This window comes from Pleurodeles waltl, chromosome 12 (genome assembly GCF_031143425.1).
Source record: "Pleurodeles waltl isolate 20211129_DDA chromosome 12, aPleWal1.hap1.20221129, whole genome shotgun sequence".
Taxonomy (NCBI): Eukaryota; Metazoa; Chordata; class Amphibia; order Caudata; family Salamandridae; genus Pleurodeles; species Pleurodeles waltl.
In genome coordinates this window covers 99147804-99174332 of record NC_090451.1, presented here as the reverse complement: position 1 = coordinate 99174332, position 26529 = coordinate 99147804, and the positions used below count along the sequence as shown (strand labels likewise).

The window sequence follows — 26529 nt, the reverse complement described above, 5'->3', positions numbered from 1 at the left end:
GATATTTTATGATGGAGAGAGATGTTTTAAAGGGTGACTAGGGGGTGTTTCAGGATTGAACCTTGGGGTACATCACAGGATGGGACAGTGGGTGATGAGAGACAGGACTGCCGGAAGGCAGAGGGATCGCGGTGAGGTGGGAAGGAGGACAGCCACTCCGGTGCTCTCATCATAATGCCAAGCAAGAGAAAGGGAAAGGATCAGAGACATGGCGCTATGAGCGATAACATTGAATACAGCAGCCCGATGAAAGAGGATAACAGTAGCAGAGAGACGATTATGAAGGTCAGTGGTAAGAAAGTTTGATTTGTGCCACTGTGTCCGTAGAGTGAGGTTTCTGAAAGCTAGATTCAAGCAGCTCTACAAGGTTGAAGGAGCGGAGTGGATCTTGGGGTTAGTTTAGCAGGAGAGGTTAGCAAGAACAAATTAAAATGGCTGTGTCAGAGACAGGTTAGGAGTAGAAGTTAGGGGGCTTTGAGGAGAATACTTAGGGTCTGATTTAGAACTCAGTGGAGGGGTACTCCCTCACAACGGGGGCGGATATCCTGTCAGCCGAAATCTAAATCCCATTATATCCTATGGGATTTAGATTTTGGCGGATAGGACATCCGTCACCGTTGTGAAGAAGTAACCTGTCCACCAAGTTCTAAATCAGGCTCATAGTGTGTATCTGACAGCTAAGAGTATTGAATTTATTAATAGCGAAAGGAAAACAGATAGTGCATCGTGCTGGATAGCCTATTTTAGTGAGGTTGGAGAGAGGAGAGCAGGTTGAGCTAGTACGTTGATTTGGCAGAGCCAAGTCCTAAAGACAATGTGCTGATGGTCAGCGTAAAGTTCTCAAGACTAGTATGTGCACGGCATAAATGTGTATCCATGCACGTCCTTCCAGCACCGATAATCAGGATGAATCAGTGCTGTGGTGAGGAGCAGTAGATATGGGATAGAGGGATTGTGGCCGGTATCACTGCTTGGCTAAAAAGGTCAAATGAGTGGTTCAGACTGTTAGGAATTTGGTTTGGGCAGTGTGGGACTGAACCGAGATTGGCTTTTCATCTAGGTGATGGAGGTGAAGGTAATGATGTAGACAATGATGGTTTGTGCGGCGACGTGGATAATGGATTGTTCAAAGAAGGGATGGAGATTAATAATCAGATGAGAGTAGGAAAGTCAGCTAGAGACTAGAAGGAGTGCATTACCATGAGAAGGAGTGGAAAGTTTAAGTGTATTGGAGAGTGAGTGGTTAGTTAGGCGGCAATGAATTATTACAGATTGTTGTCATTTAAGCCCTAGTTCAAATCACAGCGGACCATAAGAGGGATGGAGCTGCTTCCAAAATGGAACCTCAAGTCATTAAGGACTCAATTAATGATACCCAGAGGGCATAGATGATGACAGGTTGAAGATGAGAAATAGCATTAATTGTTACAGCACTGTGCATCAGGGGGATGGGAAAGCACTAGCTTGGTGGGGGAGGGAGTGAAGAAGAGAGATGTATTTGGATGCACCCCTACAGTTCGACTTTCTCGAGAAGCGTATGGTACACGAAGGAATGTGGTGTGGTTGGTGCTCAGGACAGGTGGGGTGACAGTGTCCTTTTGTTGTAGGTTTCATACTTTTCAAGGAAGCAGAGGGTATAGGGCGACTTGAAATATTCATAATAAAGAACATTTCATTGAATATAGAGTAGTCTTTCTAGAATCAGGGAGCTGTTAGAGGGTTTGCAATTCAACATTTTCAGCATCTGGTGGTGTTATTAGGTTGCAGCGGTGCTTGCCAGGCTTCTAAGGAGGGTTATATGGGCAGGAAATAGGCAATATGTATGTGATCCCAGGATGGATGAGACAGCTATATGTACTGTAATACTGGGCTTCCTGAAGGGAAGCAACTCGCCCGCGTCTCAGGAAAGATCAGTGATAATGGAACTGATGAGAATGGATCAAGATTATTTCTACCAGCATACCTTAAATGAGCAGTGCAGATTTTCCGCCTTCAGACGCTGCTTCTGACAGTAATTATTTTTTGAGACATGGGATTACACTTTTTAAAAACTTTTTTCACTTATTTAATTAAAGATACACATTTATTCCCTATTATCCTTTCAGAAAAACGGGTTTTTGGAGAGAAGATGTATTTATTAAAAAAAACAGAGAGGGGAGAGATTTTCTTTGTACTGTATTGATAAAGTATTCTGGGATCCCATACTTTTAGGGTTTATGAAGTACAAGAAGATGCTCCTGCTGAATAACTAGAATCAAATGTCGATATTCCTTCCCTTTCTATGTCAGCTGTTACAGGCCATTTTTGAAGACTTATCCTGCTGACCCTTTGAAACCAGCCCTTCTTGCAGGGAGCAGTGGCTAATAGCCTGGAATAGGCCTCACTGCAAAACTGTTGGCCCTCTGACTTCCAAAAAAGAGCTCTTGCTGGAGAAGTTTAATCAGCTGCAGTTATACTGCCAGAGGCAAAGTGAAGGTACCTTCTCCCTATAGGGCCTTCCCTGCTTGACAAAAACAAAATCCTGGGGAAATCAGATGAAGAAGACACATCAAAACACGCTTCTGTCTTTAAATATGTAAATATAACAATAATGTTCTGATGTTACCCCTAAGACGTGGACAGTCTTGATAGGTTTCTACCCCCAGGGGCTGTAATAAATTTGGTTTCAGAGAAAATACACCGGCTCTTCAGCAGTTGCAGTCTAGTAAGGGACTTAGAGATACAACTCTGTGGCCATGAATGGTGGTGTCTGTTTGAGACAAAGCAATGGGTTCAATATTTCATGGCAACACCAAGTACCAGCAGAGTGAGAAGTATGAATCAGGAGTTTCGCTCCTTAATCACCGTCTTCTCTGCAAAGTGCTTATCGACATTCTTAGGCCCTTAAAACCAGACAGGCTGCAATATGGAATCAAATATTTTCTAACAAGACATGTAGATTTCATTCCAAATCCGCTGCAGCAAACACAAGGCTCCTCCACATGGGTGGAGGTCTCCCTGTTTACATGAAGGAGCTCGCATCCCCAGAGGGAGGAAGACCCGCTTCCTTCCACCACGAGAAGCCTCTTAGTTCTTAGAAGAAGTCGGCTTTGATAATGATCAAAATACCGAAAGAGTCAGAACTATTGTATGAAGGCCAACAACCTTTACATCTACAAACATAGTATTGGTTCCAGAGAAATTTGTGGGGATAGGTCTTCTGGCCAGAGAACAGCCTCCTGAGCAAGACCCCCCCGAGTCTTCTTTTGGTTTACAACACAGTCCACAGTCTGGACTTCTTAATCAACCAAAAGAACCCACTTCTCGCTCCTTGCCAAAAATTTCAGTTTATTGTAACCTGGTCCTACACCTTACTTGGAACTGTATTTCCTTCTCGCAAAAGAGTGGTGGCCTCGAAACAGAGAATCCACTGTCCTTACGGCCTGAAGGCCCCTTCGTACATGGCCTCTGCATTTGCCATTTTTAGCTGAAACAATCTCTCTAGGGCTGAAGACACGCCTTTGTCTTCTCCAGGCGGAGATAGTTTATACGTAGACAGAAAACCCAGAGGAAAGATGTACCTGAATGCGCATGTAGGAACATGTAGGAATGGTACTGGTACTATTCGCTTGCAAATCAGATGTGGGACTGGACAGACTACAACAAACTACCTGTAATGCTCCCATTGAGAGGAAAATGTGGATCAGAAACCTTCAGCGGGTTGTATTTGTTGTACACAATAGCTGGCCCACACAGTGTACTGATTGTGTTCAAATGTTGTGGCACAGGTAACAATTGTTAATGCCCCGAAATTGGAGCTATATGTAGTAGAAGAGAAGTTTTCTAAGGAGTGTTTACTACTCCCCTAACTCTTCCGGGCATCCAGAGGTTTAAGAAATACTGATGATTCTGATAATCCATTTCTGGCTGGGCTCAAATTTGTTTTTGATCTTTTGCTCTTGTCTCACTAGAAGCTTCTGTTTTTTTCCCTTCACATTTCCCAGTTCAGGAGGTTGGAATTGATCCATCACTACTTCCTACCCTCAGGGAAGCTTAACGGTTTGTTCCCAAGAAGATAGTATGTGCATATTTGGGTGCCAATACTGCCTTTTTGACCATCATTACAAACCGGGTGGAGCGGCGTGCACCAGGGTGGTGGGGAGTACAGCTCTGCATGATGATGAGCTTTACCAGGTGCAGGACCAAAAACGTTTCCACCCATATTTTCCACCTACTGATAGCTGATGAAAAGTGTCAGCAGGAACGGCCTTCCAATCAGGAATGCATGTGATAATCGACTCAGTTTTTCCAGATCTTCATGTTATTCTCCATTCCAGGGCTGAAAAGTTGTGCTGTCCACTCACGCTTGGGCGCGAGAGCAGGGAAAACTGAACTGTTAACTCCACCTCTATACTTCACCCTCTAATAACCAGGTCTCTTGTAATGAGACCTTATGAGTGATGAAAGAAATACCTTTGCTACAGAACAGTACAAAACACAAGTGGATCAGATTGTGTTACCAGGCTGTCAACAAACAACTGATTGCGAGTATCTTTGTTAATGGTATGATCGCATTAATCTTATCGCTGCTACAGTGATCTTCATAGATTTGTCAACTCTACCTCTCAGTCCTCACCTATCTCAACAGATCAGATGATGCGTTTTCTCTCACGTGAGGCCATAATACAACATTTCGATGGATGCCTCTTTTGCGCCTTCCCGTTACAGATGCAGCAGTACAGTGGCATCTTCACCTGGTTGTAACTTTGCTGGTGCACAAATCGTTCTGGCCGGTGCCTGTTTGAGACTTTGACTTGTTGGCTTGGAAGACAGGTTGGGATCACCTCTACCAGAAGAAACCATGAGTTTCAAGCTAGGGTTGCTTTTTCCAAATAATTCTTTATTATCTTATCTCACATAAACAGAAGACAGTATCTGTACTAGTCCCTTATTTAATTGTCAAAGTCTTAATGGAACTCATCTTGAACAAGGAAGTTACTCTGTTATTTATTCAGTTTAAGGTCTCTGACATTCTTCGGTGAGGAACCCCTGTATAACCTACTTGTTTCTAGTGCTTTGAAATTCTACACGAAGAGAACAAATTCCTGCTGTGTTTCTTAACATACTTCTCTCATGTAGTGAACTATCCCCAGAGAGTAAGGCACCAAACGCTCCTATCGCAAGTTGTAGTGTGTCTTATATTTTAACAGAGTCTGAAACTGGAGCAGGTTGGGAAGGCAGGTGATCCAAAGGAATGAATGAGGATAACTGACCTTCACGACGATTGCAACACGCTTGATCCTTGCTGTACCTCACCCTGCACCTCAGTTATCACAACTATAAGCATAGATGAAGTTACCTGTCATTAAAAATACATTGGAGCTAGGATGGGACAACTGCAGGCCGGGAGGAGGGGATGCTCGTTCTGGGATCCATATAAAGTTGTAGAGTTTTTAAGCATCATTGTCTCCTAACCAACTTGTGAAACAAGGAGATTAAAGATTAAGGGGTTATTACAACTTTGGAGGAAGTGTTAATCCGTCCCAAAAGTGACGGTAAAGCAACGGATATACCACCAGCCGTATCACGAGTCCATTATATCCTATGGAACTCGTAATACGGCTGGTGGTATATCCGTCACATTTGGGACGGATTAACACCTCCTCCAAAGTTGTAATAACCCCCTAAGTGCCTCATCCTTTTGTAATCGCAGTTAAGGTGGACACAAAGGTTCTGCTCTAATCGGGATTACAAATTCTGAAAAGGACACTGCTGCATTAAGTGTTATCTCCACACTTTTTTCACCAGGTAAAACGTGCAGGGATTAGGAGTCTTGCAATTCAGGATAGGTTAATACCCCGTAGTAACAGTGTTTCCACGTGTGACTCATAATGAGCACAAAAGAACCATGAAGACCATTTTCCCTGTATGTTCGACATTGTGGATGCGCCATTGTGTTTGTGATCCCATACTGTTTTGTTTCTTTATCTTGTGCACTACTAAAGGATCAGATGAACAGGAGACTAGAATGTGTGTCGACATGATTTTATAAGTTGTGGAAGGTGCCTTTTCTGCGGTGTCCGTGTGTGATTAAGGACCTCGCTTTGTGTCCGATGAAAGGATATGACCCAGAAAATAAGCTGGACGAGGAAGTGTTCTGAGGTGAGTTAGGTTTGGAGCACCATAGTATCAGCACTTGAGAAGGCCTCTGTGTCACCATTAAACCAATGGGTTGGGAACACAACGTGAACATTTTATAATAGTGTCGACGCAGTTGGTAATAGTTGGGTGTTTGGACAAGTGAACCAAATGACTCACAAGCTTTTGGATTTCCTTGGTGTACCCTATTGAAACTACAATCATTTTTCTATATGCGATTAAAGATAATTTATTTTTAGGTGTGATAGCAGTGAGCAGACATTGATCTCATTATGTCTGAATACTGGGTCATACGATATCTTTGTTCTAAACCCTCCTCTCCCCCTAGGTTGAGCTTCAACTGTTCCTCCCAGTTGCTCTTAGAGAGTCAACAGTACAAAAAGAGTACTTGGGTCTCAAGTTCTCATGCAGTATTATCAGCGCTAAACATGAGTAACCACCCTGGACATTGTCCAGTATTCCATGACCCCATAGTACCCTTAAGACCACTGTGTAAAGTTTTGTGTGAGATGGCCACGTCAGCTCTGGCCTGCTAAAACAGCGGGGAAACAACTATCATATACTTTTAAAACGGAGAGGTTTGTGTCAGTAACCTCAGGCGCAGTGGTAGCACTTGCATCAAAACTAAAGGCCCCCTTTAGCGTCCTCCAATTTCCTCCACAATCATATCCCCAGGATGGTGGAAACTCAGACAGTGAATTATAATTCGGAAATTTGACGATTTGCATTTGTCTCCAAACTCTAAATAAGGCCCGAGCTGGTCGAGTGCTCCACTGTGGTTCAAGGGTTTTCAACACTGTTGGAAGTGAGCAAATGAAGCCTGCAACTTGTACACAGCAGGAAGGAATACTGCTATTACAAAGTAACATGTAACGATTGTTACAGGTGCATTTGTTGTCAATTTTAGTGAGGGCCATCTTTACATTTCTTTTGTTGTACTAACTTTTGTCTTGTGTTAGAGGTGCGATGGGTGTTATATACGAGTTTGGTTCCAGCTGATCTGCTAGCATCACTGATTATGGCTGCGATGCAATCAGCGAGCGTGGGAGTCAGGAAGTTGAGAGTATATGTGCGCCTTGGCATGGCCACTATATTGCACCCTCCAGAGCCCTCGGGGATTTAACTCCTTCAGCTAAGAATTCTTGTGAAGCGTTCACACAAAAGAATAGCTGTGTGTCATCAGCGGGGGTGAAGAATGACGCTTGTTTTAGCAAAGTAATCCCAGGAGGGGATGTTGTCAAGAGGGGTGTGGAATCTAGGAGATTCCACGGGTGACAGTAGTGGCCCCACAGCACAATAGTTTAAAGATTCACGTGCTTTTCCAAAGTTTCACAATTTAGAGCTTGTTTCCCCACAGCTACCCCAGATCTGCTAAACCTGTACCTCTGCTTTCACAATCCACCCCAGTCAAGATCTCAACCACTCACTTTTGATAACTAAATCCACTTTAGAACTGCAGGTCGAGTCCATTTACTTGGCTTGGGCCGCCCCAGTCGCAGATATCACAATTTGAGACGTTTCTCTGCCTAACTTTTGGTTAGAAACAGTAAGTTTGATTGTATACGGACATTTAAAAGAGAAAAGTCTCTCTTCAAAGAGTGCCAACTGTGCAGGCAGATGAACAATTCTTTACCTTTCAAATTTTACCCTTGTCCAACCTTGCGAGTCAATCACAGGATTAGTTTCTTTGCCGACCAGTAGTGTAGAAAATACAATGCCTTACAGGGTTTTAAATTTGCCTAACCTCATTTGAGTGAGTTATATTTCCCTGTAGCTTATTCAAAGAACCCAATAACAAAAACACAGCTCTGGACTTGTTTGAGTGTAACAGCACTAATGGTTAAGAATAGAGACTGTACATGAGCAAAGTAATTCTGCAGACAGTCAGTGAACTTGAAAATATTTTGCGTTTTTTTGTGTGCAATATTATGAAATAATACCCTGGGAAATCTGCAGAAGTTGGTAGAGTGTCTGGCCTCACATAAATAGCGCTCAAGATAAACCAAAACCCAAGTGAAAACCAGAGGTCACTTGTGGTAAATCTGACACGGAGGAGCCCTCTAACACCCTTGACTTCCAGGCGAATAAGAAGGATAAGCACCAGCCTCTGGCCCAGTTTGACACCCCCGTAATCGCCTTGGTGCCAACAGGGAGGATGTGACGCGTACTCAAAGCAGCCGAGAAGAAGCGTATTGTCAAAAGCGCTGTCAAATTTCACCCACAATGTGCCAGATGATTTCGTGGACGACAGAAAGGGCTGCTTCTGCCCCCGTGTTCATTCTAGAACCCCCTGACCCACCAGTGAGCATGTGTCATCACACGCTACCACAATGACATGCATGTTCAAGGTAGGGAGCCAGCCATTGCAATTTAAAATGTGTGAGGAAGCAAGTAACTCTTTCAGACATTTATTGATCAACAGAGATGCTCTTGGATCTCCACTTTACTGCTTTAACTTCGTCTTATTGAGAACCACTTGGTGTATCTGGGAAAGGTTAGTCACATTCCCTCTTCCACAAAGGGCACTGAGGTTACTTTCTAAAGCATCTATAATTTAATCCGAGCTCTCCCAAATGACAATGAACAAGTCCTTCTTTCAAGATCTTAAGACGCATAATTTTAATAAACTTACACACTGGGAAATACATTGCTTCTCTTTTCATTGGTTTGTAAATTTGACATAAATATTTCTTACATACCTTTCATGTACTGATATATTTTTAAACCAGTCTACCGCATTATCTTTAGCAATGCAAGGAAGGACATAATTCATTTTTAGCTAGCAATAGTTTTGTTGTCTTTGCTACCTAATGCAAAAGATGTGTAACTAAAGCAACTGTAAGTTCACACCTCTTCAGTTCCAAATAGTGACTGTCAAATACTATAAGAAGTGAAGAAATAAGCCCATGAATTGTGCATCAAGCAGTAACGATAATGAGTTGTCAACAGGGTATTCAATAAGGAACACACCAGTGCGCCTAGTCACAAAAATATCCAAGTGCCTGCAGACCAATAAGTCTCATGCTGCAGTGTAGCTCAGTGCAGGGTGCACAGGGATTGGAGGACCCCAGCTGTGCCTCGGGTTCACTTGCTCGCTGGGTAAGAATCTGGCATCACCTGCAATCCTCAGAGCTCCCATCTTTCCAGGGCACCCCCATGGTGTCTCTCCAATGGATTTCAGTGTGCACTGGGTACCACACTGGTGTGTGTCCTCTTCAAATTGCTGGCTGGCTGCAAGAAGTGAGGACTTTTGTCAGACACTTCTCATCCACTGGTCTCATCCTTGCATCATCAGGATATGTCAGCATCTAACGGTTTCCAGTCATGGTGGCTGCCGGCCGTCGCCGATGCTGTAGTCCAGGCACTCTTTATTCACCCTGCCATCATGTACCTCAGCAGAGCTTCAGCAGCTCACATGCCCCTTTTTCAGTTGGTCATTGACCTAAAACATCTGACCATTGGGTTATTAGCGACCAGTGCTTTATTCATTTCTATGGTGACAACCTCACCCAACCATAGCACTTCCTGGTTTCTCCTTGAAATCACAATAATTTTTTCTCTCTCTTTTTCTTTCTCTCCGTCATGAGACAACCAGAAGAGATGGAACCTTTCTGGAGCGTAGTTGAACTCCTATACTCCTGGAATCCTGCCCAGTCTTGAAGGACGCTGTTTGCATGTCCAGACAGATCACTGTTGGGCCCAAAGAGCTCTGCTCTCGGTGAGCTACACAGCAAATCAGTCTTACGTGAACAAGCTAATGCCATACCCTGTACATTAAGACAACTCACAGATATCACGGCACGACATAACATAACAATGGATAGCGTTTTATATATAAATGTAATGCAGTACTGGAACATATTTACACGTGTCCCTGTATTTTGTTCTGTACAGCAAATTAGAAATTAAATCAGATAAAGCTCATCACATTGCAACAAGTCATTGATAATTCTGTCACTGTAACTTCACTGTACAGATTGAGAATTATATGAGGTGGAGCATAAATTACACGACAACACATCTAAACTGTTGACGGATAAAAGACTGTTCCGTTATTGAACGCTCAGATTCAGCAACTCAGCCTTTAAGGGAAGGCGGGAAACAAGTAACAAGTTGCAGGGTGTTGAATATAAGGAGCAGCCACCCACGCATTGGCGGACAGAAAAAATGCTACCAGAAGTATTAATCATCCTGGTTTTCATAGACAACCGTAAGCTTTTGTGTCAACGAACACACAAAACAATCCCATTCTTTGTCATTCTGGACCTTCTAGGTATAATTACGTGTTTGAAGGCGGCACTGGAAGTCAGACAGGTTTGTCTGGTTTTGGGCTATAAGCTGCATTCACAGACGGATGACTTTGCAGTAGGCGGCTTCAAGGTCCAGATGAGATCTCTCATCACAAACTCAGGATGTATAATCTCTTTTCGAAGGTTTATCAGGGAAAAGGCACACAGGTTCCAAAGGAGGAGTGGTGTTAGCACCAATCATGTTTGCAAGGGGTGGAAATCAAGCCAACTGCATGAGAACATTAACCAGCCAGGATGTAGGTTCTAATGCTCCCATGAGGCAGCAGGAAGCAAGAGGGTACACAGACTACTCAGTGTGCAGGTGGGAAGATGAACACCCAACCAGGAGTGGATGAGGATAGGTAAACACTTAGGGCTTGATTTAGAGTTTGGTGGAGGGGTTACTCTGTCACAAACTTGACGGATATCCCTTCTGCCGTATTACGATCTCCACAGGCTATAATGGAATTGTTATATGGCAGACGGGATATCTGTTATGTTTGTGCCAAGTAACCTCCCCACCAGGCTCTAAATCAAGCCCTCAGTAAAGAGGACAGGTGCATAAACACCTAATTTAGTATTCCGGAGGGGGATGGGGGATATGTATGTATGTGTGTATGTATGTATATATATCTATCTCTCTCTCTATATATATATATATATAAATATATATATATATATATATTTGTGTGCATGTGTGCGTGTGTGTGTCTCTGTGTGTGTGAGTGGTGGAGGGTGGTCAACAACAAAGAGGCAAAGAATGCTCAGGAATAAATGTCCAGTTAGAGCAGAAGGCCCTAAAAACAAAAATCACCAACATGAACATAGTTCAACACTTTGGGAGTTAGGTAAACATCTTATCGAGCATCCAGAAGGGGAAGTGAACAGCTAGTCAGGGAATGAAGACATTTACACACCAAGGGAAGCCTACTGGATACATAAAATGTGGTTGACGCCTTCTAAATGAATGAAGTGATGAACCGTACTAAAGGCCTTGGGAATCCTAGATGTTCCTCTTTGACAGCTGAGACCGAAAGGAGGGGTTTACACAGATTAGCAGACGGTTTCTTGATAAATTGACATAGGAATAGCAAATCCTCCAAGCCTATAAATAATCCGAATCAGAGGCCATATGTCCTGAATTAATTAATGGGTCGCTATATGCTTCATAGTTTTAATTCGGTCCAGAGTTGACGATGGAGCCAATGTCAATTCACATTATAGTTAAATGGGGGGTGGGGTGGGGTATGAGGACCTTCCAAGGTGTGGGAGGGGTTGGAGCTCAGCACACAAGGCTTGGTGGATACAGTGACCTTACCTTCACCCCCCAGAACAGACTGCAGACCTTTTTTTGGAGGTCTGTGGGTCTCGTGATTCTTCAGAAATAGTCATTTCCTCCTCTATATCTGACCCAGTTGGTTTTATGTTCAAGTGCATCAGTGTTCCTGTGTTTATTGGTTTTCAATGGGACTAGTTTAGTAACATTGCTGTTAGTGAGTGGTGACGTTGTCCTTTATTTAGGAAATTACCAGTTTCTACTGGTTTTAATGGTACTAGTTGAGGTTGAATATAGTTTTACTCGCTTGTACCAAGGTGGTTAGCTGATTCCAGCTGTATTGGATTCTTGTCCCTTTCTGCTAGTAGTGGCTGCTTGCAAGTGATTATTTCCAACCCAGTAGAAGGATGAGGATAACCAATTTCCATGGAAACTGAAAATACCACTGATAGGACATAGGAGATCAGCGATAAATGTGTTGATGGACAATGGGGGTTGACCCAGTACAGCCAGTTGTTCAGAAGCTACCTTGGTTCGGTGGCAGCCTCAACTTAGGTGAAGACGGAGTCAAGCCGCGGTCCCCTGGGGATATTTGACCATATTGCAAATAAGCAGATAACGATACAGCAGCTGATGATGATCATCATTCCAAGGATAATGTAGGCCGCTGTGGTCACCCAGAATGCGTAGAGATACAGCACTTGGTGGCAGTAGTTCTTGGCTTCGTGGTTCATGTAGTTTGGGGAGTAAATGGAATATATCCAGACATTTCCTGTGGGAGGCAAGAGAGAGAGAGGTTATTACACCTGCTAGATAAAGAACATCTGACTTAGGTGTGCTTGGCTACCAAAATGGAGAAGATTTGTAAAAGCAAAATATAAAAAGAAGGGCAGAAGGGAAAATTGTTAAAGGAAGGATGAAAGGACCAAAGAGGCAGAGAGGAAGTGAAGCTTTGAGAGAGTAATAAGGGAGAATGGGACTGATGAGAGGAAAAAAGGGGAAGGATGGATTAGTGGGAGAAAAAAGGTATAGAACAGGACAATGTGATACTAGAGGAGAGGACGAGATTAGGGAAACTAGTGCAAGGATGGAAGAAGACAAAGGCAAAGAATACAGAGCAGGCGAGGGACCATTTTATGATTTTATGAGTGAAGTTCTGAAACCCCTAATTAAAAAAAAAACTTTAAAAAAAACGCAAAATGTAAACTTTCAAGCAAAATCCTCAATTACAAAGGGCTGCAGTTAGTTTCTACTCTAGGTTCTATGGGAGGGAGGAGGCCGGAATAGTGAAAGGGGCGGTATGAGGATGTTCAGAAGAGATGGTAGAAGGAGGAAACCTACGACACCAGGGTTGCACAATCCTGAGACTGTGACTCTGCCTGTGTTAACTTCACGAGTTTTGAAGGCAACCCCTCCATCCCTCAAGTCTGTGGGGTATTCCCTCCCGCTAGATGTGACCACTCGAATAAGATGGCTTCACCATTAAATCAATCTTCATTTTCTGCTACTGTTCTTTCACTGCCACCTGTACCATGTGAGCTGAGATGGATGGTCACACACCGGAGATTAAAATACTACAAGTACTACTAATACTACAAGTTGTTTCCACGTTTTTCACTACCAGACTCATTTTGCCAACCTCAATAATTGTCTTGTAGAACGTACTGAGTGGTGCAAGATGGAGGAGCATAAGGGAGGGGGAAAAGCCATCAAGTGATCGAAGGCTTGAAGTCTATGGCCGACGGCATTCACTCTGCCTTGAAGAGGTCTCGGTACAGGTACTAGCCACTTAGAATCTGACCCAGCATGCCGATATGACAGGTGCCTCGAGATTAATATGAAATTCGACGGTGTTGGCCTATCATCAAGCACAGGTGATTGCCCTGTGGTTCAAGCTTTTCCACAGGATTTGTCTTATGATCACCACTGGACATTCAAGCCTATGTGTAACATTTTAATCAATATGATCAGCTTTCTAGGCCATTTTTGGTTCTTAGTTGGGTGGATCAAATTTTTGCCTCAGTGTGGTTCCATCTCTTCTTATACAGTTCTAAGCCCGCTAATACTTGGCTGTCTTCTGCCCTGCTTCCGTTCCAAGTTGCAGGACCTGTTCCTGGTAGCCCTGGTTCTTGCTCTCTCCTGCCCACCAGGGTAGCTCTGGACCATGCACTTCTGTTTGTGCACAGATGTAGAAGAGGTGGTCATCCTGAAAGAAGCTAAAGTCGGTATCACATCAACACAGAATTGCTCACCAGTGATAAAGAATGCTGTCTTGAAGAGAACAAGAAGTCCTTGGCTGACCACCAACAGGAGGGACGTCTGCGGGGGATCACCACCATATCCACATGGTAGGGAAGTCAGGGCCAGGAGCAAAAGGCTTGAAGCACCTGAGACGATCAGGTAGTAGGGGATAAGGTATTGTGCTGTGCAGTCTTTGAAGTACACTGACCCTGTGTGGGAAAAGCAGAGGACGCCATTAGGATATTATGTACACACCTTCGGTCCCACATCCCCACCAGACACCTCTTTCGGTAGGCTTTCACCGATCGACAGGCAAAAGTACACCATCACTGCAATAAACTTTGTAAAGCTGGATAGATGTAGATTTCACAGTTTGCTGAGTGGCTTTAAAGGCATCAAATAGTAATTCCCACCAAGAACACCATAATTTTAAGTAAAGGACTGAGGTAACCAACAAAGTTTCTTCACTCTGTCAAGTTCTGGGTTTGCATTAGTAAGATGCATGATTTACTTGGTCTTGCAGAGGCAGCGAGGGCAGACGCAGAGTTTATGAGATGGTCATCCGCAAGACTGCAAATGTTCCTTTTTTTTTTTTTAATAAGTTTCTTTAGGTTACAGGTTAACATAAAAGCCAATAAACCCACAAAACTGATAAAAACACAAAATACATTATAAAATCATGAAGTATACAAAAAACCAGAATGGATGCCTCATTATTAGATCTTTTTTAATTTTACAAAAATGCATTCCACAAGAACTGTCTCTTTAAGGAATGAAAGTTTTCTACCATAACACAACCAGGTACCCAAACCTCTTCTTCACATACATTCCCGGGAATGCATTTCCTGGAAATCCTTATGATGTGCACTTGCTATTCATTTTGCCTGTGTCAAGCTGTGTAGCTAAATGTGGTCTTTGATGAGCGCCTATGGATGGTGTCATCTCATACGTTTGGATGCTTTTGTAACTTGGAAAGGCTCACTACTGGAAGATTGTAGCTAACACCAGCATACCCACCTGCAATATAGGATCTTCCTCCAATGTTACCATCAATTCAGTTCATGTGCTTCATGGTGTGGATTACATGCTTTATTATTTTTTTATTGCACCCGCCCTCTGACCTTGAAGCAACTTGTGAGCCTCGCCCTTTAAAGCATGGGCAAAGTGGGCTCTGGTCCAGGGCCCCCCTGATGGAGCTAGCTCTGTTCTCCAGAGAGTCTTGCCCTGCTGACCTTGAATAACTCTTAAACAGTTTGCTTTAAGTACAGTTTTCCTTTAATTTATTTTTAATGTGGGTGATGTCTGAGAAGCTATTGCTTTCGTTTTGCTGGGAAATGTGGTTATGTATCAAGCAACGTCCATCAAAATATTTGTTTTAGATCAAAACGTGACTTCATTTGAGAAATGGGAGGGTGTCACGGATTATTTACAGTAATATTAGTGAGCTGCTGCGGTCTTAAAATATTGAAAACACGCATCACTATCCCTGAATATTAGATGTAGACACATTTAGAATTTGGACCAGTGAGTCTGTGCACTGCCAGCGACCTGGCCAAAGGGGCAAGAAAGAGCTGAAATAGGATCATAAATTCAAAGCTGTTCCAAACGGGGGCCCCCAAAATACGTTTGGCCCAGGGCCCCTTAAATCCTTAAGATGCCTCTGCTTGTGAGTGATTTTGGAACCCATCCTCCTACACTCATACAAACAATGCTGGACACACAAAAAAGGGACAGTGTCCATATCTCTGTACAGAGGTGGGTTGTTAATTGCAAGCATGAGGGCAGGATCAAAGAAAGGTCATGGGTCAATATATGTATCTATATATGAGGCACTTCCAGAGATTGTGAACTTGTGTGTTAAACTGTTGTTTAGTGATTTGGTGCCAGACTCCCTTCTGGGGCCATGTGGCAAGCGTGGGTTACTCTGCCTTTACCGTGGTGGACAGGGCATTTAAGCGCTGATGTCCTGGGCGGACCTTCTATGGCACTACAAGCTGAGCGCCAGGTACACCCTTTTGACACTTCACTCTCAGGGGAGCAAGACCGAGCAGTCAAAGGCGAGGTAGTGTAGGCAACAGAGGCTAAGAACTCATACAGACACACTAAAGACTGTCCAGATCAGTGTTTTTCTTTATAGAAAAAACAAGAAGTAGTTTTTCCACATGCCACAACATGATGCCACAAAGTAAGGGGAATCAGGCACAGGGTTTTACTATGGAAGATATGGGATTATTAATCACAGAGAGTACGACTAAGGGCTATATTGGCACATGTGCGAGCTCACTATGGCAAGCGCAAGCCACCTTTCTGGTTCTATAACCCAAATATCAGTACATTTGTGTCTCACTGCTAACAAGGTCTCTCAGGGCCGCAGTGCCTACAGAACAAAATAGTTATTCAATTCAGCAGCAGGAACAGAGTGAACATTCAAGTTCACTTGGCTGACATGCAGTATGTGGCACCCAGGAATCTTGATGGCGAGGCCCACATATCACAAGTGGGAGTAGTCCTGCTTGGGGTTTACAGCAGAGGTGCAGATGCCCCCTGCATCTGTTCCTGGTGTCTGTCAGGAAATGCAGTGACTCTGGCAAAGCAGCAGCACAGACCCAGGTGGTAACACTGGCCAGATGACAAGGACAACCCCAATTGTTGGCTGTCATAGGTCTCCTAGGATAGATGTGTACCTGCAGGGTCTACAAAGAATTATTTCACCTCTCAGCAGGCTAGGCAGGCTTCCAGGCACTGTGCAGAGGCACAGCTCTTCCAGCAAAATGGCACAGACTTCAAGTGATGTCCCCTCACCTTGCTGTCAAGGACACAAGAACTCGCTTCTATGTACTTGAAGGATCTGGAAGCAACTGGGGTCGTTCCTCTCTTATAGCCATTTTCCAGACAGGGGTGTTAATTCCATGGTCAATGTTCTGCAACAAGTTTGAAGTAGTTCCTTTTCACAAGTGACTTCTCCTTCTGCACTTTGTAACTAATGAGGTCGGGTCCTTGTATAGCAAGCTAAGACTGGACCCAGAATTAAGTTACACTGCAAAATAAGAGCCCACCAGCTCAATTTGCATCGGAATTTGTATACACATGAAACAATCAATTTGCATCAGTTGTTGAATCATGAAAAATATACATTTTTGGAAATATCAAAATATTCTTGAGACATTGAGGGTTGAAAGCTCAGCTCAGAAACTGCCTCATTTGGAAAACATTTGTTAAACGCCAATTAGTAAAACTTCAGAGGATCACATTTTCTCTTGAAGATTGACAAAAGAAACAGTAACCCAAGTAAAAGAGCATGTGAGCATCAAACAAGTTTATCAGCATTCTCATCTGTGGTTGCATCAGCCTTTGCTTTAAAACATGCTTAACATCAGTTTTCAAAAGATTTCCAAGGGTGGGGTGAAGTTCTCCTGAGTACCGGCACTTTTTTATTTTGAGAGGGTGAGTACCGGCACATCTCAGGAAAAACGTAATACTTTTAATTGGAGAGTACCGGCACTTCCCTGAAACAAGCAGGTACTCTGGCACAGAGTACCTGCACTTTAATTTTTCCATTTCAAGCACTGGGTGCAGTACACCGTACTGGTTATATTTAAGATAAGTGCCTGAGCCCCGCGTGAAGACGTGGGTTATTGGATATGGCATCTTTGTTTTATAGGACATTTCATCCTAAATAAAATACACAAATGTGAAAAAATTAGATTATAAGTGAGGGATGCTCATTGTCAGTTGTGCAGCACATATGCTTGGAAGATGTGACAAATTGTGGATTCACCAATTCCAGAAAAATATTCATCAGTGGACTACAAGGAAATGTTGGCCACATAGTTCCATAGAGTATTAAGAATGCCTTATGAGCTTGCAAATAAAAGACAACAGTTCCACAAATAGAAGCAGACGATAAGATGCCAGAGGCACCATTCTATGTCGTCGGTCAAACTCATCTGTTCCTTTTGGAGAGAATGTGGTTATTTTCTTCCCAGACACAAGCATATCTAAGACTATCCATACGGGAGGACAGTCCATATAGCTCGCCTGCTTATAGTGAAAAGTCTGCATAGTTGTTAATTTCCCTGACCAGATGTTACTCCGGGCCGGATTTAGATTTCGGTGGCGGGGTTACTCCATCACATTGGTGACGGATAGCCCGTCCGCCGAAACATAACTCCTATCGGATACAATGGGATTTAGATTCCGGTGGAGGGGTTACTCCATCGCAATGGTGACGGATAGCCCGTCCGCTGAAACATAACTCCTATCGGATACAATGGGATTTAGATTCCCGTGGAGGGGTTACTCCATCACAATGGTGACGGATAGCCCGTCCGCCGAAACGTAACTCCTATCGGATACAATGGGATTTAGATTCCAGTGGACGGGCTATCCGTCACCGTTGTGATAGAGTAACCAGTCTTCCGAAATCTAAATCAGGCCTTAAGTGTTCATTAATCCTGAGCCGTAGTTTTGTGGTTGTCAGCACCACATATCTCGGTCCGGAAGAACAGGCGATCGTATAGACCACATACTCACCATTACACTTTGTGTAGCCTAGTTGTGTCCAGGGTTTCAGTAGACCAAGATGTAATTCATTGGTACTGTTGGCAAATTCACATAATCCAGAATTGGAGTAGTTTATTTGAAAGGTTACATCTTGTTCATCGTATCTTCTTACATCGGTACAGTTTCTCCTGATCCAAAAGACCTATTTGAAAGTAAGATTCTTCCTTAATGCTCTAGGGTGGTAGTTTTCAGAAATAAGGAAGGTGTTTCTTTCAATCACTTTGTTATAAACCTTACTCACATTTCTTTTGTTCTGTTCCAGGTTTAAGAGAGGTTGATACATGTTCCCGTGGAAAGTGAATCAAAAGTCTGGACCCAAATTGTTGATCATTCAAAACAATTCAGATAGTGTGTCCTCACTTCCTCGCCATATGATTAGGGCAGCATCAATACAACAACATTTCATTATTTTATTCCTTTCATTCCTGCCATCACACAACTGGTTCACCTGGAGGCCGAAGGCAAACCCGTGTTGGAAGTGAAGTGTACATCCGCACAGTACACATGGCGAAGAGGGGATTTGTCTTGGCTTCACCAACACTAGCTGGATTCGTGCAATGTTTGTTTCATCACCACGCCAAACTTCAGACAATAGTTTCCTTTTTTTTTTTAAAGAATAAGAAGAACAAAGAGCATTTGACGCTGCACTAACTGTTCTTCACCCAGATATGCAAAACACATTTAAAGTTATGCTGAAATACTTCACCACCACTGGTCATGAACATTAATACCGTAGACCAGAGAAGTAGAAATGTGTTCCCTCAAATGATTTTTTCAAGGCCTCTCCAATCTCTATAGCAAATAATTCCAAAGGTGTTTCCAGTCCTCTGCGACAAAAAGGCCGAAACGTTGGGTCATGCTGACACGAACTTGTTACGCATCCCTTTGCGTTGTGACTGTATTATGCTGGCTTCCGAGCTCTGTGCTCAAGATGCGTGTGAAGCCGGCGACCTAAGGAACCAACCCAGCAATAGCGGTATGAGACTGTTAAGAAGCAAGCTTCAGAAATGATTGCGAGCAAGGCAATGGGAAGCTAGCAGTTGTGGTGGGGACAAGGAGAGGAAAAGACTGTTGGAGATCAGAACTCACTTTTCTCAAGAAGTATAATAAGTGAAGTGCGTGGATTGGTGAGTAATACTCTTGAGGGAATTGGCTTAGTCTCAACAGTTGTTCAAACAGAAGTTGCAAACTAGCACTCCTTTACACCAATCCCTGGTGGTCACCCTATGTCCCCCTCTGCTTGCTGGATTTCTTATGCCCTATTCTTGTCAGCTTGCAGCAGTATTTCTCCTGTCTGGAGAACATCCCAATAATTTTCCCCGATCATGCAGCTGTTAGAGGATGTGGTGTGAATTTCCTAGGCTGGAGACAGGCCAATGAGGATGTGTATAGTTCCATAGTTCAATGAGGGTACTTCTCTAATATCCTCCTACATTGGCTCAATAGCTTTAGAGAGTAAATGTCCAGAGAGTGGATTGATGGATATGAGACATTCTCCTCTTCCTCGTCTGTCTAAAGCACTAACCGCTGACCTGGGTATACATTGAAGGGTAATGCTGCTACTTCTGGCCCGGGTCTTTCCGTTCTCCATTGGCTGAGCGATAGTCTGGTGTTTTCAGAGGTGAAGCATTAGCATGTGTCTGCAAGTAATATAGTTCTTTGTGTGAGATCCTTCCATGCATGCCTGAGTGACTCACAATATCCATGGGGAGGATTGTGGAATAGTGGGGGTGCCATATTGCATCAGAACAAAAGTATTGCAGGTACCACACTGGACAGCTACTGCTGTGGATAGTTAGGACAGGTGCTGATCGGCTAGAACTCATCCTGGTTTGGCTGGGTAAGTAAAGTACTGATCTATTCCTATGTTTTATGCAGGATGGAATCTGCTTCTTTTGGCAACAAGAATCAATAAAATAAAGTTGCCCATCACTGTTGTAACCTCAACCATCAAGTGTCCGCTCCATTGACCGTGTGGAAATGCTGGCAAGAAGGCAAGTGAGGGTGGTGAGTGTAGGGGCAGCAGGATCTGAGGCTGGTGGAAAGAAGATCTACAGGACATGATGCCATATGCATGTTGTACTTGGGCTATTCAATAACCATACATCTGAAAATGTAAAGTGTGTGCTCATTGGTCAGTTATTTTGGGAAGACTTGATACATTTCAGAAAGCCTGCATCACAAGAGAGATTTGTGCTGGTATCTTGGCAAAAAGAAATTGTAACCTGCACCTGTGGGTCCAAATCACAAAGGAAAAACTTAAAGTTTTGTGTAAGTTTACGATTGTGTGCTATTCACAGAGGTGTTTTACTAGCAGTAAACGACTGTGCTGTTTCCGCACATAAAGGCTTAGGACAAAAAGTGTACTTAACACAGTACGGATCTGCTTCTAAGAATTACAGAAACGTGCATCTGTGAAGGTGTATTCGGGACACGATTGCACAAGGTGGGGAACCATCAAGCAGGTTTCAGGGAGTGGTGGTGAGCCATGTGTCCCGTGGAAAAAGGAAGATTGTTAAAAGGCTTTCAACAGGGAATGTCCAAAATGGTTCTCATAGCCCATTCCTCTAAATTATTCAGCAATGGAGAAACCAAATAAAAGGCTTGCCTGTGTGCAGCACCATTTATGGTGCTGTTTTTTAGTATTTTTTTCTATTTGACAAAGTTTGTTTTGAGTCTGCAAAACATTCAGTAGATTGCGTATTATGTGTCAAATATGGTAAGTCATAAATACCCATAAAATGCTGTAACTTCAGAACCGCATAATGTGAAAGATCCGGATTATTTTATACAGTGGATGTCGAAGGACAGCATATAATTAAAACACGCCTCCAACAGAGTTGAGAAAAGCGGAGTAGCTTGGATCAGCTCCAGGAAGCAATGAAGAAATTAAAAGAAGAAAATAATACACATCCAGTCAAACCAGTGGCAGTTTGCAAGTACCGAGAGTGGTGAGGGAAGAACATGGGTGGTGGGTGGGTGGGTGCATGCACACTACAGGTAAGGCGCCTATGTTATCAAATAAAAAGTCACTTACCTTCCTTGCTGCACGACACGTCCTTTTCGCTCTGGTCCAGTGTTGTTCTTCTCTCGTCCAGGCTCCAGCGCGGGCCCCAGCCAGCTCCCTTGACCAAATCTGGTGCTGCTCTCATGCTGTTAACCAGCATGAAAGAAGTGCCAGGATTGGAGGAGTGGCCTGTCTCAGCTCTCCCGAGGGCACTGGAGGACTGTGCTTGTTCTCAACCCAGGTTAGAGAGGTTTTAAGTGCTCATGTCTGGCTGGCCGTCGCAAGACAGCTGTCCAAAGTGACATGCGCACTTTAAAGTTAAGTGCACAGGCAGCCCACCACTTCTCCCTGCTGCTGCCACTCAGCTGGCCCCACCCAGTCCTGACACTCAGTTCAGGATGGGTTGATGAAAAATAAAATGGTAATAAATTAATGTTATTAACATTTTATTTTTCATCTCTAGGCAGTGTCTGGAGACATTTTAGTTAGTGGGGCAACACTACTCTGCTTAAACGGAGGAGCCACCCTGCGTCAAACACAAGGTAATTGTTGAAAGAAGCACGTTTTATGCCAAAAACATTGAAAAGTATATTGCTGCTTGTAAGAAATTGGTTTATTGGTTGAGGGATGTTGAAACCCAACTCATGCGACAACAATCCTTTTCAGTGTGAACCACAAAATTAATTAGATTATCCTGTGCTTAACCCCCTAGTGGCTTGGTACAAAAGCAGTAAGGCATAACGTGTGGGCAATTTGTAAAGTATTTATGCAGCACACAAACCATAATAATGTGAACACCACACAAAAACAAATCTCACACATTTAGGAAAATAGAGTACATTTTAACAAAATTAAACCAGAACTAAAAAAATAAAAAAAAAGTTCAATAGTAACCGAGATATTACATTTTTTAGCTTTTTAGTGAAAATAGTGCATACAAGCACAAAGCGCCACTCACGGTCATCTGGTCGTGCTAGACTGGGAGAAAGTCACAAGTTCAGGCTGACTACAATGGAGCGCAGGCCAGAATCAGGGACCAGGTTAGTCCAAATGAATAGTTTCCTTCTCGAGCTCTGTTCGTGTTGGAAGAGGCCACAAGAAGGAGGATTTCGGTGCAAAGAGCAAGTTGAATATTGCAAACAGTTGTTGCTATAGTGGGAAGATCTGGTTGTCCCTAGAGCTTCACATTGATGGTCCTTTTAGGCATTTATTGCTGTGGTGCAAACTGGAGGTCTCGCTTTGCTCGACATCATGGGCAGTCACTGTCAGTGTAAAGAGCTAGTCTCACCAGAGTTTCATGTTGCCAGTCGCCGCAGGAGGCAGAGTTTCAGCCTGATGAATCAACACCTCAGGATTTTCACCTTCCCTTCTTGGAGGAGAGCGATGCCACAAGCGTTCAGGACCTGAGGGGAACCTCTTGGGGATCAGGACTCACTCCAGCAGAGGCCAGCAGCAGACCTCAAGCAGATCCAGTTGCAGATGGGCAGTTGCAGGGAAGCCTCCAAAGCTTGTTGTGTCCCTGTGGCTCACACAGGAGGTCAGCCAATGGACCTTATAGTCACTCTGGGTAGCTTGGGGGCAAGGCAAGCAGCTCCAGTCTTCTTTCATCAGACAGCAAGGCAGTTCAAGCAGCAAGGCAGTCCTTTAAGCATCAAGTCAGTCTCCTGGCAGCATGACAGCCCTTCTGAATCTTCCACAGGTCCATGAATGAATGTTCTAATGAATGGATCTGGAAATCCAATATTTATACCTGATGCCAGCCTTCATGTGGTGGGTCTCCCTCCCCTACCACTTCCCCCCATACTGGTTCTGAAAATGTCCTCTTCTTCCTCAGGTCAAGGATCCAAAATGTCTGGGGTGACAAAAGGCAGGGCAAGCTTGGTGTTATGTTCCTTTGTGTGCTGCAGGCAAAATCCTTTGAAGTGTATGTAGGGCTGGGTACAGCACCTTCCCTGTCCCATCCTGCTCACACCCAAAGCTTCTTTGGATTACTGTCTGGAAGTAATACACAAACCCCAAGAGCACAGCCATTCACAGTCATGTGACTGAGGACACTGGTAGAAAGGCACACTTGGCTAGGACAAGAAAACGCTGCATTTCCAAATGTGGCATTGTCAGGATTGTGACTTAAAAATGAGACTTTACAGTTAAAGAGGATTTTAAATTACAATTCTTTTAGGTGTAAACAGCACATCTCTATCAGCCCCCTATCTGGAGTTAGCACTTATTAAATATAATTGGGCAGAGTTGATCAACGGGGGGATAGCTCTTTAAAACTAGGGGTTGTACACTGCCAGGACATGTAAAAGGCAAGTACACATTTCCTACTTTTTATATACAATGCACTCTGCCCTGTGAGCCTGTAGGATCTACATTAGAGGTGACTTGTAAGTATTAAAAGTTAAGGTTTGAGCCTGGCAAAATATTTATTCTGGCAGGTCAAAACTGCAGTTTAAAACTGCACAACAGGATGCAGTGGCAGGCCTCATGCAGGTTTCAAAAGGTTACTTTAGTGAATACTACAATAAATGCTGCTGCTGCCCAGTGATAGCATTTAATTTACAGGCCCCGGGTACATGTCATACCATGTACTAGGGATTTACAAGTAAAATAAATGTGCTAATTAGGTGTAAGCCAATCTTATCATGTTCTAGTGAGAGAGCAGAAGCACTTTAGCACTGGCTAGCAGGGATCAAGTGCTCAAAGTCCTAATGCCAACAAAAACAAGTCCAGCAAAACAAGGGAGTGAAGGCAAAACGTGGTGGTGGTTGGGGGGGGGAGAAGAATATCACCCCAAGGCTGTTGGGTTTAACACTGCTATACAGCTCTTAGCTACCAATTGTAAATTTGAAAACATCGGGGACCAGATGGTAAGAAGCCAACCATTGATACACGTGTGTAGCAAGCACATCAAGGTATGATCATGAATTATTTAGAAGTTCCAACATCACACAAGCAGTTACTTTCCAAAACTTACAATATCAAAAAAACCATTGGTAAATTATTGAAGAACAAGTTTGCTGACAACAGTGCATTAGGGTGTGCAGGATTGTGGGGAGCGCTTAAAGGGCGAGAGAGTAGTATAGGGATGTTAACAGAAAGACGTGTTGTATGTTTAGAAATTAAACTTCTTCAGCTACGAATGTGGTCTCTGGAGTAAAGTAATGAGTGTACCAAGGTCTTCCACTGTTGATGTGATGTTAGGGGGGTACTTAGGATGAAGACACTTCCATCACTTTAACTATAGATGGAAAAGAAGTGCCTGGGGATAGAGGCTGCCATAAAATACTGGGCGTCATTTAGAGGAGGATAGCTACAGGACATCTGCAGGAAGTTGTCCTGTCTGTCCTCCCTTTTGACCCTCCACCTTGTTTAGTACACATCATAAAAGTGGTCGCTATCTGCGTACCAACTTTTAGCGAAGGCAGTGATATTTTGAGGATCGACCTAGGTATTAATAGAGCTGATCCCAAAATACCAAATCATAGTGAGTCGCAATTTGAACTGCTTCATGAATAGCAATGAGGCAGGACAAAAATTGCAGGGATCTCCGTGTTTGCAATTGCTTTTAAATAAAACAATGTTTACATTTTTTAAAATAAATGCATCCTGTTTTCCTCTAAGGAAAACGGGCTGTATTAAAAAAAAATAGTTTCAAAATTCTTTTTAAGCAAAAGCTATGTTGTTTTTTCCAACATTCACATAAAAGAAGGAGTCCTTTGGAGACCCCTTTCGATTTGCAAATGGGTTACTACCCTCTATGAGGTGTCAGTAAAACTTAATGTTTTGCAACCGGATTTAGGTAGCGAAACACCAATTCGTACCATAAGGAATCCATATTTGGATGAGACGCCTCTTCCACATACAGATTCGGTATGGTTTTCTAAACTCATTCAATGTTTAGGAAAACATTTCTGGAATTGTTAAATAGGCGTCGTACACTTGAAAAACGGTTTTAAGGTTTGCAATTCATCTGCCTTATCGAAGCAGAGGGTTTGCAGACACTAAACCCCTTTGTACTTCCAATCCTCAGTGTGCAGGCAAATTCTTGGTTTCCTTTTGCATAGTCCCCACCAACTCCGACATCAGAAACACTCTGCCGGCAGAGCAGACATTGATGAGAAAGGTGCCCTTTCTCTCTACAATCACATAGTGCACCTTGGCTATCTCAGGTACCACAGTTTTTCAAAGATCACAGAGCAGGGTGATTTCCCGGGTAAAGTGAATGCCTGAGGCTAATTGAAGCAATGCTATTCCTCACCCATTGCAAGGCCCAGGTCCTGCCAATTGACTCCTTGCATTTGAATGGAGTGTTCAAGATAATACCACATGGCCTCAGCTGAAGCTTTAAAAGGTTGAGAGCCACTGAAACCACACCGCAAAGCTCCGGACTGTCAGCACAAAGAGAGGCATCGTGACTTTGTAAATGCTTGTTGTCGCAAGCTGTGGGCATCCACGTTACCAGAACAGGACTAACCAGTTACTTTGTTACTCTATATGCACTGCAGTCAAGTCTTTGCATTAGCACAAAGCATCGTGCATGCCAATCTCCGTCCTGTGACCATGCTCTGTTAGTACAGAAGTCACAACGTTATTTACTTTGTGGTTAACGTAAGTGCAAACCAAGCCCCAAATGATCATCACACAAGTAAATAAAGCGAGCACAGTTGAATACAGCTCAGACGATGAGCTAGGAGGATAAACGGGAGCAGGGGGAGATATGTCTTTCCCCGCCACCACTAAGGAGACAAGCCACCCTCCTTTTCTTCTTATTACAGGGTCACCCGGAATAAAGTGTCATCAGTCATGGTGTACAAGTGCAAAGGTTGGTCTACATGGAAAAATCCGCAGTAACAATGTTTCATTGTTCCTTAACATAGCTTGCCGGATTTCTCTTCGTTAAGGAAGAAATCGTTTTTCAAGGAGGCCTAGTAGCCACATGTCACGTATGATACTTTTGGCCAGTCCTGATCTCTTGGTTGACATCACTGTATGTGCTGGGACTCTTGGTACTG

At 43.5% G+C, this 26529-nt stretch overlaps 1 protein-coding gene across 3 annotated transcripts in view; it reads right to left on the bottom strand.

The window, feature by feature from the left end:
* Positions 1–8729: 8729 nt before the first annotated feature.
* Positions 8730–26529, bottom strand: part of LOC138267989 (transmembrane protein 272-like) — a 77074-nt gene continuing 59274 nt past the window's right edge. For all 3 annotated transcript variants that reach the window (XM_069217289.1, XM_069217291.1, XM_069217292.1), the window contains exons 4-5: positions 13956–14153; positions 8730–12475 (exon numbers count right to left, since the gene is read on the bottom strand). In XM_069217289.1, the coding sequence (XP_069073390.1) occupies positions 12255–12475; positions 13956–14153 (419 nt within the window). In that variant the 3' untranslated portion in view covers positions 8730–12254. The remainder of the gene's footprint in view (positions 12476–13955; positions 14154–26529) is intronic.